At 36.2% G+C, this 14088-nt stretch overlaps 1 protein-coding gene across 1 annotated transcript in view; it reads right to left on the minus strand.

Annotated features, from left to right (window-relative positions):
- Window positions 1–14088, minus strand: part of LOC107724417 (eyes absent homolog 1-like) — a 43843-nt gene that overhangs the window by 16707 nt on the left and 13048 nt on the right. The window contains exons 7-11 of the mRNA XM_016533343.1: window positions 11439–11521; window positions 10884–11070; window positions 9576–9718; window positions 8011–8094; window positions 1044–1133 (exon numbers count right to left, since the gene is read on the minus strand). Of these exons, the coding sequence (XP_016388829.1) occupies window positions 1044–1133; window positions 8011–8094; window positions 9576–9718; window positions 10884–11070; window positions 11439–11521 (587 nt within the window). The remainder of the gene's footprint in view (window positions 1–1043; window positions 1134–8010; window positions 8095–9575; window positions 9719–10883; window positions 11071–11438; window positions 11522–14088) is intronic.

Consider the following 14088-nt stretch of genomic DNA (forward strand, 5'->3'; position numbering starts at 1 on the left):
ATCTATTCTTTTTGTGAACGAATCATTCAGAACAGTTTCTGAAACGAATCAACTGATTAATTTAATAGATTTCCAGTGAATAACAACTTCAATTTTAGTCTTTTTCTAACACAAAGCTATGGGATAACTTCAAAAGACTTGAAATAAGAAAGAAAGTCAGGTGAATAAATGATGACAAATTTTTTTATTTTTGGGTTAACCAGCTTTTAAGGGTTTGTGGATTTGTTGAATTATTTCACAGTCCATATTTTCAGACCTGAAGCTATTTTAACAAGCCATATCACTGATCTGTTCAAATCACTAAATGAAGTGCTAGCTCAAGGAATACCAGATCTGGTACCAGAAACGTAACTTCACTGCTATGAACTCGTGGAGCGCTGCCAATCACGAGCAGAAGTGTCCCTACCGGTCTCATTTTCACCCTTCACCAGGCGGGGCAGACAGACACCTAGATACGCTCTCAGTAACTGCCCCCGGGGGCAGATTTTACACTGATCCAACATGAATCAGGCAAAGCGGGCAGAGCAGCCGTTTTCAGACCGTGACAGAGAGTCTGCGGCCGGAGTGGACAGAGACACCGAGCACACAGCATGACATGCAGACAGTCAGAGCACGTACAGAAATATTAGAAGTTAACAAATTGGCCTGGGCGGCAGGGAAGGGAGGGGGCCGGTGGTGGGCGCAGGCCGGGGAGACTGACAGCGCATGTAAAATTCATAGTGTCCCTTGGGCTCCGAGGTAATACTTCACCACTGAGGGACGTTAGCGAGAAATAGGCACCCTGCTATTAAATGGTTGTTGATGCTATGGCTTAAACTTTAATGGACTGCTCTTGTGCTCGTCATGTAATGTATACACTCTGTTGTGACTTATCCACATCTTGGGGCTGGGTTTTAAATATGGCTGCTAAGAAAGCAAGCTGTAGAAGTAATCACCATATTAGAGGGCTTGCAATAAGCTCCACAGGGGGTGAAGACAGCTATGGTGAGCACACACAAAAAAAAGTGAATCCCCAAAGTAAAAAAAAAAAGTGTTGGACTTACTTCCAAGTCATTGAAGAAGAAATGTGTGTCAGCCAAGTTGAAGATCATCTCTTCCATTCTTAGTCCCAATGACACTGACGTTGGTGGATCCTGATAAACACACACACACACACACACACACACACACACACACACACAAAACAGATCTAAAATCGTAAATTTTTCCATGTTTACTTTAGACAATTTATATTTAATTAAAACACATTTAATAAAATGCTGTATATTGTTAAATATGTTATAATAAAATGTTAAATATTATATATATATATGCACATTACACATTATATATATATATATATATATACAATGCACATTATATATACATGCACATATATATATGCACATTCTCCAACACAAAACGACTTTAGCAAGTGATGTTTCAACCTGTGCACTGGCAGTAATCAAAATAAATCATTCATTTTTCCATGTTTACTTTAGACAATTTATATTTAATTAAAAAAAGTAATAAAATGTTGTATATTGTTAAATATGTTATAATAAAATGTTAAATATTATATATATGTGCACATTACACATTATATATATATATATATATACAATGCACATTATATATACGTGCACATATATATATGCACATTCTCCAACACAAAACAGCTTTAGCAAGTGATGTTTAAACCTGTGCACTGGCAGTAATGAAAATGGATTACTCACTTAAAAAATAATGGACTCTTTTTTAAAAATGTATTCAAAGTATTCTATATATATATATATATAGCATATATATAGAAATATATATGATATTTTTTCCATAATTACTTTGGGTAATATATACATAGATATTCATATGGCTTTAATGGATAGATAGATAGATAGATAGATAGATAAATAGATATAGACAGACAGACAGAACATAACACATCTTTTAGAATAAAATATATTATAAAACAGACCTCTACCTAAGCCAATTCTACAAGGTTTAAGAATTAAGAGTTTCATTTTTGTCTAAAAAAATCAGGGCTTAATTTTACACTCTGTAGGCAGTAAAGCCCAATCTTAGATGCGTTATGAGTTGAAATGAGCTTGAGGTCAAAGTGTCATCATAAATATATCACTGTCCACATACCTCAGAGCCTAGATCATCTTTCTACACATTACTACTGATGCATTTCACCCTCATTTCCCGCAAACAATCTTCTCACATCAGATAAAGCGTTTTCCAACTATACAGACAGACAGAACATAACACATCTTTTAGAATAAAATATATTATAAAACAGACCTCTACCTAAGCCAATTCTACAAGGTTTAAGAATTAAGAGTTTCATTTTTGTCTAAAAAAAGAATCAGGGCTTAATTTTACACTCTGTAGGCAGTAAAACCCAATCTTAGATGCGTTATGAGTTGAAATGAGCTTGAGGTCAAAGTGTCATCATAAATATATCACTGTCCACATACCTCAGAGCCTAGATCATCTTTCTACACATTACTACTGATGCATTTCACCCTCATTTCCCGCAAACAATCTTCTCACATCAGATAAAGCGTTTTCCAACTATTTGTGAAAGGCTGAAGTTGGGAATTTAATAGAAACTTCTAGAAACAGGAAGATGCACATTTTCCAACACAAAACAGCTTTAGCAAGTGATGTTTAAACCTGTGCACTGGCAGTAATCAAAATATATTACTCACTTAAAATATAATGGACTCTTTTTTTTAAAATGTATTCAAAGTATTCAGTTTCCACGGTAATGCAATACTGGCAGTAATGGCGATCTCGTGTTGTGTTTGAGCAGACACAAAGATGGGAGCGACTGCTCTCTAAATTGTTAATGAATAATTTGCAGTGTGTTTTTCTCTTTAATACCTCATTAAGAAAGCTCATTACAAAATTACACCTTTCATGATTACAAACTTGTCTTTGCACATATATATTGTCGATTTTCTCATCTCAATTGAACCACGACTATTTAGGAGTCAGTGTATTTAAAGTGACAGTTCACAGCGTTGAAACAAAGAAACACTGTAGTACGAGCTTAAAACAAGGCCACGGGGTTTATTAAATGGATATTTAGACCAGTATTCAATTTAAAATCATTTTTGTAATCTTCATTCCCCACAGGCTTATTTTTTGAATCAGTGGCTGCTCTCTCGTTGTTCATTAAGAGGATAAAGCAAGTGTGCAAATGAGAGAGGAAAGCAAAGGAGGGGATTTATTCCAGTGTCTGTACAGCCGTGCTGAGTCAGAGAGCTCTGCTGCAGGGATTAGAGCTTAAAGCCACCTGAAGAAACGCCTGAGCTTTCTACTGATTACATGTCACACTCAACAATGAAAATGTTTTAACTGTGGACAGCGGGAGGGGAAACCACACAAGAAGGACAGAACACCAGCAAAGACACTGATGAGGTTTTTAGCTTGATGTTCACACACTGCGTATAATCTACAAATTAGTATACTGATGATGGTACACAGATATTTTTTTCCATTCATAGACAGTACAGTCTCTTTTGCTCAGCAAAGCTGAAAATACAGTAAAAGTACTGTAATACTGTGAAATATTATAACAATTTATCTGTTTTCTATTTAAATATATTTTAAAATGTAATTTATTCTTGTAGTGGCAAAGCTGATTTTTCAGCATCATTACTCCAGTCTTAAAGTCACATGATCCTCCAGAAATCATTCTAATGTGCTGATTTGGTGCCAAGAAACATTTCTTATCATCAATGTTGAAAATAGTTTTGCTGCTTAATATATTTGCAGAAACCATGAAACTTTTTAACATTATATATGACATTATATATGTATTTACTGTCACTTTTACTAAATTTAATACACCCTTGCTGAATGAATGTATTAGTTTCTTTAAAGGTGACATATTATGCCCCATTTCACAATATGTAATATAAGTCTCTGGTGTCCCCAGAATGTGTCTGTGAAGTTTCCACTCAAAATACTCCACAGATCATTTATTATATCATTTTGAAATTACCTATTTTGAGTGGAAGCAGAAACAAGCTGTTTTTCGGGCCTGTGTCTTTAAATGCAAATGACAGATTAAGGGGTGGTAATATTATAATGAGATCCCTTTGCCACGTCACCAAGTGAGCAAAATCAAACGCGCTCGTTTTCTCAGACGCTTGCAGAAAAAGGCTTACCTAAACAAAGTGATTGGGTTAATCTTTTTCACGTTTCCTTGGTTGGTAGATGCACCAGGGACCTGATTATAGCACTTAAAACCTGGAAAAGTCAGATTTTCATGATATGTCACCTTTCAAAAAAATCTTACTGATCCCAAACTTTTGAACGTTTGTGTACATGAAATTAAAGCATTTAACCCACATGTTCTATTGAGATTGACATTCAGAGACTCTAATTATGTATGTGTAAAAGTAATAAGCGCAAATGTAAAATTAAACCTCTAATTCTGCCATCAAATTCTTGTAATACTGAATGGTCCTCTGACCAATCAAAATTTTTAAGTGTGAAATGTCAATTTTTTTATATTATAATAACAGCTGGAACTCCAGATTTGGGTTTGTTGACCTCACACACACACACACACACACACAAAAGTAATTAAAACAAAAGAAATTGGCAGGCACACACTTCTACATATTTTTTTTGCATGTGAAAATCCATTGCAATTATTCTTTGTTTATATCTGAGGTCTCTGAGACCCCAAACTAAAATAATATATTTCACGGCGGTCGTTGGATGCATGCTAGCAAGTTAAAATTATGTTTAGAATCAGTTCTCATGAGTGCAGGAAGTCATCAACCTGATACCTCAATGTTAAGTATGTTTTCTGAGCTATTAAAAGAGTCAAGGAGTCTCTCAGACTGAGAATAAGAACATGAGGGTTAATGAAAAAAGTGATCAATAATTTCACCGTTTATATACACTACTGAGTTGTTCTCATGTTCCTTTTAATTATAAAAGTTATATAAGAAGCTTTTAAATATATAGCCTAATCAAAAATAGGTTATTTTTTTGTGAATCACTTCTCCAACACGTCTGAATAGTCCTCCCCTCCCATCTATTTTGAGCCTGCCAGTCAGTGGACTTAATATAAACACCTGCGTATGTATCTGACAGTTAATAAAAGCAGGTTTGGTGGTGAGAGGTATGCAAAGTGCACTTCTCTGACTCGACGAATCCTCTCCAATTAAATCTAAACAATCATTCAGCGGGAGAGTTAAGAATACAAGCAGGCCGGAGTGCCAGAGGGTCTTCTGCTCTCGCTGCCACCTGTCCCCAAACATCAGCGCCACCCGAAGGGCGCCAAGTCCTCCCCTCCGAAACCCCCTCACCCCGCAAGCTTTCCCTCCAGGGCTGACGGCCACACAGCTGGCCCGAACCATCAGCTTTATGGGAGCGAACTGCCCTTATGCCAATTAGGATAACTGATAACCACAGCAGTGAGCTCTCCAAACGGCTCTATTTATAGAGCTCTTCCTCAACGGTTTCGCTAGTAGAAATGCATTTTGCTTGGTTTTCTTATTGTTTATGTCATCTACGCCTCATATCGGAGAAACGTGAAGCACCTTGGTTTTTAATGTAAGGGTTTGAGATGAGTGTGCTGATATGATTTAAGAGAGCATTATGCGGTTTGCGATGTTGCAGAGTAGATGGGATAAGCACATTTCTGGTGGAAGGGCAACGTGTAATCAGATTTCAACAGCAGAGAGGAGAACAAAGAACGATTTGGCACTTAAGAAACATTGCTTATTATTTTAAGTGTTGAAAACACTTGTGCAGCTTAATATTTTGTGGAAAGCGTGATACTTTTTTTTCAGAATTATTTCATTCTAATATGCTGATCTGGTGCTCAAGAAACATTTCTTATTATTTTCAATGTTGAAAACCGTTGTGCTGCTTAATATTTTTTTGGGGAAACTTTCTTTTTTCAGGATTCTTTGGTGAATAGAAAGTTCAAAAGAACAGCATTTATTTAAACTGTAAATCTTTTGTAACATTATAAATATCTTTACTGTCACTTCTGATCAGTTTAATGTCTCCTCGCTGAATAAAAGTATTAATTTCTTTCCAAAAACCATGTATAATAACAGACATTTGAAATTAATCTATCTAATTCATTTCTAATCCCTCTAATTCTCCCATTAAATTCTTGAAGTATGTTCCTCTGACCAATTAAAACCCAGTAGACAGAAATTATTAAGTGTGAAACATGACTTTTCTATATTATAGTAACAACTGAAACTTCAGATTGGCTTCTGTTTGACCCTAAAAGGAAAGACACACACACACTTATAAATGAAGATTGTTAGGAAAAAAGGACCTTAAAATCAGACGGCTCAGTGTGTGTGTGTGTGAGAGAGAGAGAGTGGACACAGTTGAGGTGCTCTCAGAGTTTTGCTTCTTTACCCAGCATGCTCAGCCGAGATAAAGTAAATAAACAGCGCAGGGTCGAGGGCCAGGGCTCCCTCACCCTTAAAACAAAACACCACCCCCATCAAACACCCTGCCTGAGGAACAAAGAGAACAAACCAGCTGCCGGGCCCCGTTCCACTGACATCCGAGCGCTGCTGTCATCTACACTCACCACAAAGGGAAAAAACCTTCAAGAAGCTCTGCCAAAAAATGGCAAGTCTGTGATTTATTCCCTCAAACAAGGAAGCAGCTTTCTACATTCTTCAGACACAAAGAGGGTTCAAAAACACATGCATGTTGAACTCAGATTTAGGGCTGTTTTGTGAAATTATAATTTGGTGAATTGAACGAACAGTCATGGAAGTTAAATAAAGCCATGAGATCACTGACGCAGCCTGAGAATTGTAGATCACCGTATTTCCCAAATTGTTTGTTTTGAGAGTTCAAATATAGCTTATGATGGTTTATATAAAATAACAAATACAACAACCGCAGAAGTAAATTGGTTCTTATTGCATGTTCATAAACCCTTTGAACCCGTTAAATTTGGCATTATGCTTTAATAAAATTATCATATAAATAAAGGTAAAATATATTCACCCTCACACAAAAATATAATCTAGACATATTATATGCAATACTCAAACATTTGGGGACAGCAAGAAGTACTTTTTTTTTTATTCAGCGAGCATGCATTAAATGTATGAAAAGTGAAAGTAAGTATGTTACAAAAGATTTTATTTCAAATAAATGCTGTTCTTTTAAAGTTTCTATGAATCTAAGAACTCTAAAAAACATGTATCATGGTTGCCACAAAATATTAAGCAGCACAACTGTTTTCATCATTGATGATAATAATTTTTTGTTTTGTTTTGTTTTCCAGCAAATGAGCCTATTAAAATGATTTCTGAAGGATCACGTGACACTGAAGACTGGAGTAATGATGCTGAAAATGCAGCTTTGCCGTCACAGGAATAAATTACATTTTAAAATATTATTAATTATTATTAATAATATTTAATATTATTTTAAATTGTAGTAATATTTCACAATATTATGTTTTACTGTATTTTTGATCAAATAAATGCAGATGTCTTTCAAAAAATATATATAGGGACTCTTTGCCTTTATTTATAAGGTAGTGTATATACAGTGGGTACGGAAAGTATTCAGACCCCCTTAAATTTTTCACTCTTTGTTATATTGCAGCCATAAATATATACTCTAAAACTAAAGAAAATGTTTCTCAAGTTTCATCAACTGCAATGCAATAATACATTAACCTCACTGAAAGGGCAGTTAAGGCAAACACTTAATTAAACTTAACAATGAACCATTTCTGAAGGACAAAAAAACCCTTAAGAAGTGTCAATGGACATTCTCGGTGCAACTGGTTTGTAATCCATGCCTGTTCCAGCCACATAACTCAGACAGCTGCAGGCCGAGCTCAATGCCTGCAAGGCCTCGACGATCTTATTAAAATAAGAAACAATTACACTGAACTCTGAGTTCCTCGAAGCGGGACGGTGTACCCAAACAGACCCTCTTTCTGTGTATTTTCCTAAACTTTGCCGCCATATTTGCCTGTGTTTGCATTTAAAATGCATCACTTACCCTTCCGAATCTGTTGGCGTAAGATCCCGTGAGCAAGGAATGGAAAACGATGATTGTTTCATCCAAGTCCCAAATGAACACGCGCTGAGAAAAGAAAGAGCAAAATCAATGGCTCACTCAGCATGCAAGATGATCTGATTGTCAATAAGAAGGGTGCATAGATTCATGCGCCCTGGGATCAGTAGATATACAGCACTGATGGTCACCATAGCACCCTGCAACTGCGGGAAGAACCACCACTGGACAATCCATCTCCTGCCCCCAATGCATTAACACAATCGATACCAACAAACTAATTAACTAGATTTGTTAACATGCTATGATGACAGCATGCTTACATGCACAACAGTATGCATACAATTTTTGGAAATCTGCTTTTCACAAAACGTAACAATGCAAGAAAACAATTTACAAGAGATTTGAAATGATCTGTTTTCTTTTTTTTTTTTCAGTCTTCCTGTCAAAACATGTGACATGCACACAAAATAAACAGACAGAATGCCGATTTAGGCTTTTGCATGCTAAGCGTGCAAAACATGCAAAACAAAGCTTTCACCAAAAAAAGCATTTACATGTTGTAACATGTAAAACTGAGCATGGAAACGTACTCAGTGTCACTCTTTAAACATGTCAATGCATTGTTTTGAAGGTAAAGCAGTGAGCAGAACGAACACTTCTAGATAATCAAAAGTATCTTAATAGTAATTAATCTATTGCTGCCGTTCCAGCCAGATACATTGACAGAGCGGCAGCGGTCCAATACCTCAAGGTCAGAGTCGGGAGGTGGGGATGGGTTATTGTTCCTCCTTCCCCGGCCACGTGACTTTCCATCTGGCACTGATGGTCACCATAGCACCCTGCAACTGCGGGAAGAACCACCACTGGACAATCCATCTCCTGCCCCCAATGCATTAACACAATCGATACCAACAAACTAATTAACTAGATTTGTTAACATGCTATGATGACAGCATGCTAATGGGGCCAAAACCTTCCAGAGATTCAGGTCATGTTAATGAAAAGACCATGAACTGTACATCTCAAATATGACCGAGATATAAATATAATTCTACATTGAAAATTTGGTGTAGAAACAATTTTCAAACAATTCTTCACCAAACTGAATTTTTATATATATATATATATATATATATATTTTTTTTTTTTGGAAATCTGCTTTTCACAAAACGTAACAATGCAAGAAAACAATTTACAAGAGATTTGAAATGATCTGTTTTCTTTTTTTTTTTTCAGTCTTCCTGTCAAAACATGTGACATGCACACAAAATAAACAGACAGAATGCCGATTTAGGCTTTTGCATGCTAAGCGTGCAAAACATGCAAAACAAAGCTTTCACCAAAAAAAGCATTTACATGTTGTAACATGTAAAACTGAGCATGGAAACGTACTCAGTGTCACTCTTTAAACATGTCAATGCATTGTTTTGAAGGTAAAGCAGTGAGCAGAACGAACACTTCTAGATAATCAAAAGTATCTTAATAGTAATTAATCTATTGCTGCCGTTCCAGCCAGATACATTGACAGAGCGGCAGCGGTCCAATACCTCAAGGTCAGAGTCGGGAGGTGGGGATGGGTTATTGTTCCTCCTTCCCCGGCCACGTGACTTTCCATCTGAAGCCCGACGCAATCGATCTGAATCTGAATCTTTAATGGGGGTTGATGGACTGTGGATTGTACTGTACTCTCCTGCAGGAAAAAAGTAAGGCAAAAAAGTATATCAAAAGAGGAAAATAAAAAAGGCTTTCACCTTCACATTGTGGCTGGATCCGTTTACCTCATCTAGTGTTCAGTGCTGTAGCTGCTGCCCACAAGCTCTAATATCATGCTGTTTATCTGATCTCCTTATACCCTAGATACCATTTAAGTTTTAGTAATGGCAATGAGGGTGTTATGCACTATACCATCCTTCCCTAATTACACAACAAGGCAAATGTAAGAAAAGTTTGAGTCATTGGGGGAGCAAAAATAGACTAAATAACTGGCAATATTCTATCAAATATGATGATGTCAACTTCTTGTTTATAGAACTAAGCAATATCAATTTTGGCTGATGCAGATACGATATTAATATTCTAAACTTTTTTTTGAAGTTTGAAAAAAAAATACTTTACATGCTCAAAGTGAATTTAAGCATCACTATAATGCATATACAACATTATGCACTGAAGTTGGTCTTTGAAAATGCTAATAAAAATCTTAGAAATTATATAGATAATTTTATACATTTTTATTTTTTTTAAACAAATTATTATAATATAAATAATAAATATACATTATATAAATATATAATTATTTTGAAAATTGCTTTTTCAGTTCATTTTTAATAAATTAATAATTAAAAAAATACTTTAAAATTTAAAAATACTATAAAATACTTTTATAAAATATAAATATTTAAATCTATTTATATAATTTACGAGTTTTTTCTTATAATATTTAAAGATGAACTTTGAGCGAGTGTTAGATGACAGCAAAATAATCGAAATTTAAAGAATACTGGAAATTATGCACAATCAACTGATATTTCTAAAAATAATTCTCTAATCAGTCCGATAACCAATATGTTACCAATATATTGTATTGAATCCCCAAAAAATGTACTGGAAATTTTATTTTCAATACTGTTTATGGACATTCCCTTTAATCCTAAAACATAACACACTGCAATGAGTAATTCAAAATACTGGCAAAAAAAAAAAAAAGAAAAAAGAATCATTACAGAAAATTGCACATTGGGACTTTTTCGAGTGCACCAGCAGGGTTTAGTATTGCAAAATTAGCCAATCACGTCTCATCTTTGCAGCAGCTTGTAGTATTAGTATTCCCCGCCCCCCAAACCGAGCTTTCTTACCTGCCGGTTGCTCTGAGAGGGGCTGGCTGGTGATCCCTGATGGAGGGTCCTGTAAAGTGTAGGTGGCAGTGGTGGAGGGTGTGGTGGGGCTGGTGTTGTTACTGGTCATGTATGGAGAAGTGTAAGGGCTACTGTTGTAATACTGCGCATACTGACTCTGTCCAAAAGCTGGGTAGGAGGGGTAGTCCTGCAGAAAGACATCAAGGCGGTAATGTGAGATAGCCGCACGCTGCTACTTTACAGCGCAGATTCCAAAAAACGTAAATGTGAACATATGTCTCCTGAGTGCTACATCTGGACAGCGATCTGTCTTCACTCTTTTTTCCTCCACTCGTGGCATAATTCATGCGCGCAAAGAGCAAGAAGGTAATCCTTGCGTACAGTGGTCGAGACATTTAGAGTGATTCATATCATGTGAGTAATATGCGAGCGTACACATGTTCTATAAAGGCTTACAGGAGGAAGGAAAAAAAAATACTGGGCGCATGTGCCAGATAGAGGAAATGTGATTTCAACAGACTAGATAGTGAAGGACAGAAATTCAATTACAGCTACCTGTTGTGTGCTATTGAATCCAGTTGAGTTTGTGAGGGAATTGCTTCCAGCGTACAGCCCTGAAGTTGTTGTAAAACTGCCTCCTATGAGAGAAAGAGACATAATGGTGAGTTATCGCAATGCAAAACAGAAAGATCAAATCAAATGAGGCTTTGTTTGCAACTGATGTAATTCTGAGGATGATAAGCGTAATATAACCTTCAAAATAAATGACATTTTTAAATTGTAGATGGGGGTCGAGTCAAGCAAGACCTAAACCATCTCAAAGGCATTTACGACAAAGCCTTGCAGGTACTATAGGGGCATGAGGGATTGAGTGTGTGTGTGTGTGTGTGTGTGTGTGTGTGTGTGTGCGTTGGTGGGTGGGTGGGAAATAACCGTGGCTTTATCTTTTCTTTCTCCATATCAGTGATTGGATCTTGGACGATGGTCGGAAAGAAAGAGGAAAGGGGGTTGGGTCTATTATTTCATCCATCGCTACCTTTACAATGACAGACACAGTGCCACTGTTGTGAATGAGGGGGAGGGAGAGGGCGGGAGTTTTACCTGACATCATGCCTCGATGAATATGCATATCTGTCTTCTTTTCAAGCTGCTTAAAGAAGCACCTTCTGGGTAATTAAATCTCTCTATGGAGAGATAGCATCTAATGACTTAATAACATACATGACATGAGTTATAGGGGCGAGACAGCCTGGAGGTACGCTGCGTTTCGAGGTGCTTCTTGGAGTCACAGTGCTCAAATCACATTGGAATTCTCGAGCGGACTGAAAAACTGGTGTAGAAGAATATTCTGGGTGCAGTACAAGTTGAGGTCAATCGACAGAAATTTACTTCGACTTGCCCTTCCTTTTCTTAAAAAAAGAGCAAAAGTCTGGTTACAGTGAGGCGCATACAATGGAAGTAAATGGGGTCAATCTGTATAGATTAAAATACTCACTTTCCCAGTAGCACAGCCAAAAGACATAAACAATATGATAAAATTGTATATTATCAGTTTTCATTTTAGTTGAAGTTCTAGTATTTTTTTGTGATGTGCTTTTGTCATTTATTATATGTTTATTTGTATTTATTATATAATATTTGTAATATTTTATTTAGCTTTAATTTACATGTATTATTAATTTATATTTATTAATGTATTATTTATATTTACCTTTTAGTAATTTTAGTATTTCAAATTAAACTATATTTATATCAGCTAGTTGCCAAAGCAAAAATTCTAATTTTAAAATATTTTTAAACTTTAGTTTTTCATCTAATATCTAATATCTAATATATATATATATATATATATATGTATTTCATGATTATTTCAATTAAGAAAACATTTAATAGTGTCTTTTTTAACTATTAATTTTTAATTGTGTTTTTTTAATTGTGTTAGTTTCAGTTTTAGTTAACTATAACAACACAGCCGTAGAAATGACTGAACAGCTGAAATAATAAATACATTTCAATAGAAAAATTAATACAAGTACTTTTATAAACTTTAAAGCTTCATCATTTAAATCCTCAAAAAATTTACCCCATTCATTTCCGTTGTAAGTGTCTCAACGTAACCTCGATTTTTGCTTTTTTAATCAAAATGAGGGATGAGTCAAAACTACTTTTAGTGGTAATCGACATTATGCCACAAATGCTGTAGATTGATATTAACGTACTGAATACAGAATATTCACATTTTCCCAGAAGTTTTCTTACACTAACACAACCAGGCAATAAACTAATAAACAGCTGTAATACTAGCTGCTAAAAGTTCTGGGTAACCTTGGAATCATCAATCTCTATACAGCACTCTCAACATGAAATGGGCACAAAATGAACTCAACGTGTTTAAATAAAAGGGTATCTGGACATTTGTTCAGCAAAAAACAGAAGCTGGTGTCATCATCTGGTGTTCAAGAAAATGAGGCCCCTCAGACTGTAACAAACACACAACAGCTTTACTTGTGGACTACTATCTGGCTCAACAAGCAAGGTTGCTTCTTTTTCTTGTTTTTAAAGAACAGCAAGAGGTGCTCTAAAAGCTGTTGACTTCCTCCCCAGACTTGGGCCGTCACATAAAGTGAGACACAAGAATCTCCCAATGCACAACAAATTAGCTAAATCCACAGTTCAAAAAGTCATAAAAGCCAGGACTCGTAGGAAAGCAGTTGACTCCAGAGAGAGTCCGGAGCCACATAAAAGCCAAGCAAGACCCCCTCCGGTCCCAAAAGAATGACTCCATGCTGGGGAGAGGCCTGTTTTTTTCCCAGGGGCAAAAACTCCCCCATTCCTCCCCCTCTCCACTCTGTCTTGCTCCAGTTAGTTCACTCAAGACGCGACACTGGCTCTCCTTATGGCCTCTCCAATTGGGAGTCCATTTGCTGTGCTTGATCAGTCCTCTTGCCATGGGCTATGTCTATCATCAGTGCACAATATTTGTAACAGAAGTTTTGTAGGCCTCTCTAGGGAGCAAGTGATCAAGTCCAGATGGGCTTCTTTAAAAAGCAGTCTGCTGCTCCTCTCACACGGTGTGCAGAATGGAGGGAGGACCAATTGTTGCTGTAATTATCATCTACTTTGAGAGAAAATCAGTGAGAAAAGCCGCTCTCTTGCTCTTCTCGTGCTTTAGAGCCATTATGGTTATGGAAAAGGAAGGAAAGCT

The sequence above is a fragment of the Sinocyclocheilus rhinocerous genome, unplaced genomic scaffold (assembly GCF_001515625.1).
Source record: "Sinocyclocheilus rhinocerous isolate Xijiao unplaced genomic scaffold, SAMN03320098_v1.1 scaffold1176, whole genome shotgun sequence".
Lineage (NCBI taxonomy): Eukaryota > Metazoa > Chordata > Actinopteri > Cypriniformes > Cyprinidae > Sinocyclocheilus > Sinocyclocheilus rhinocerous.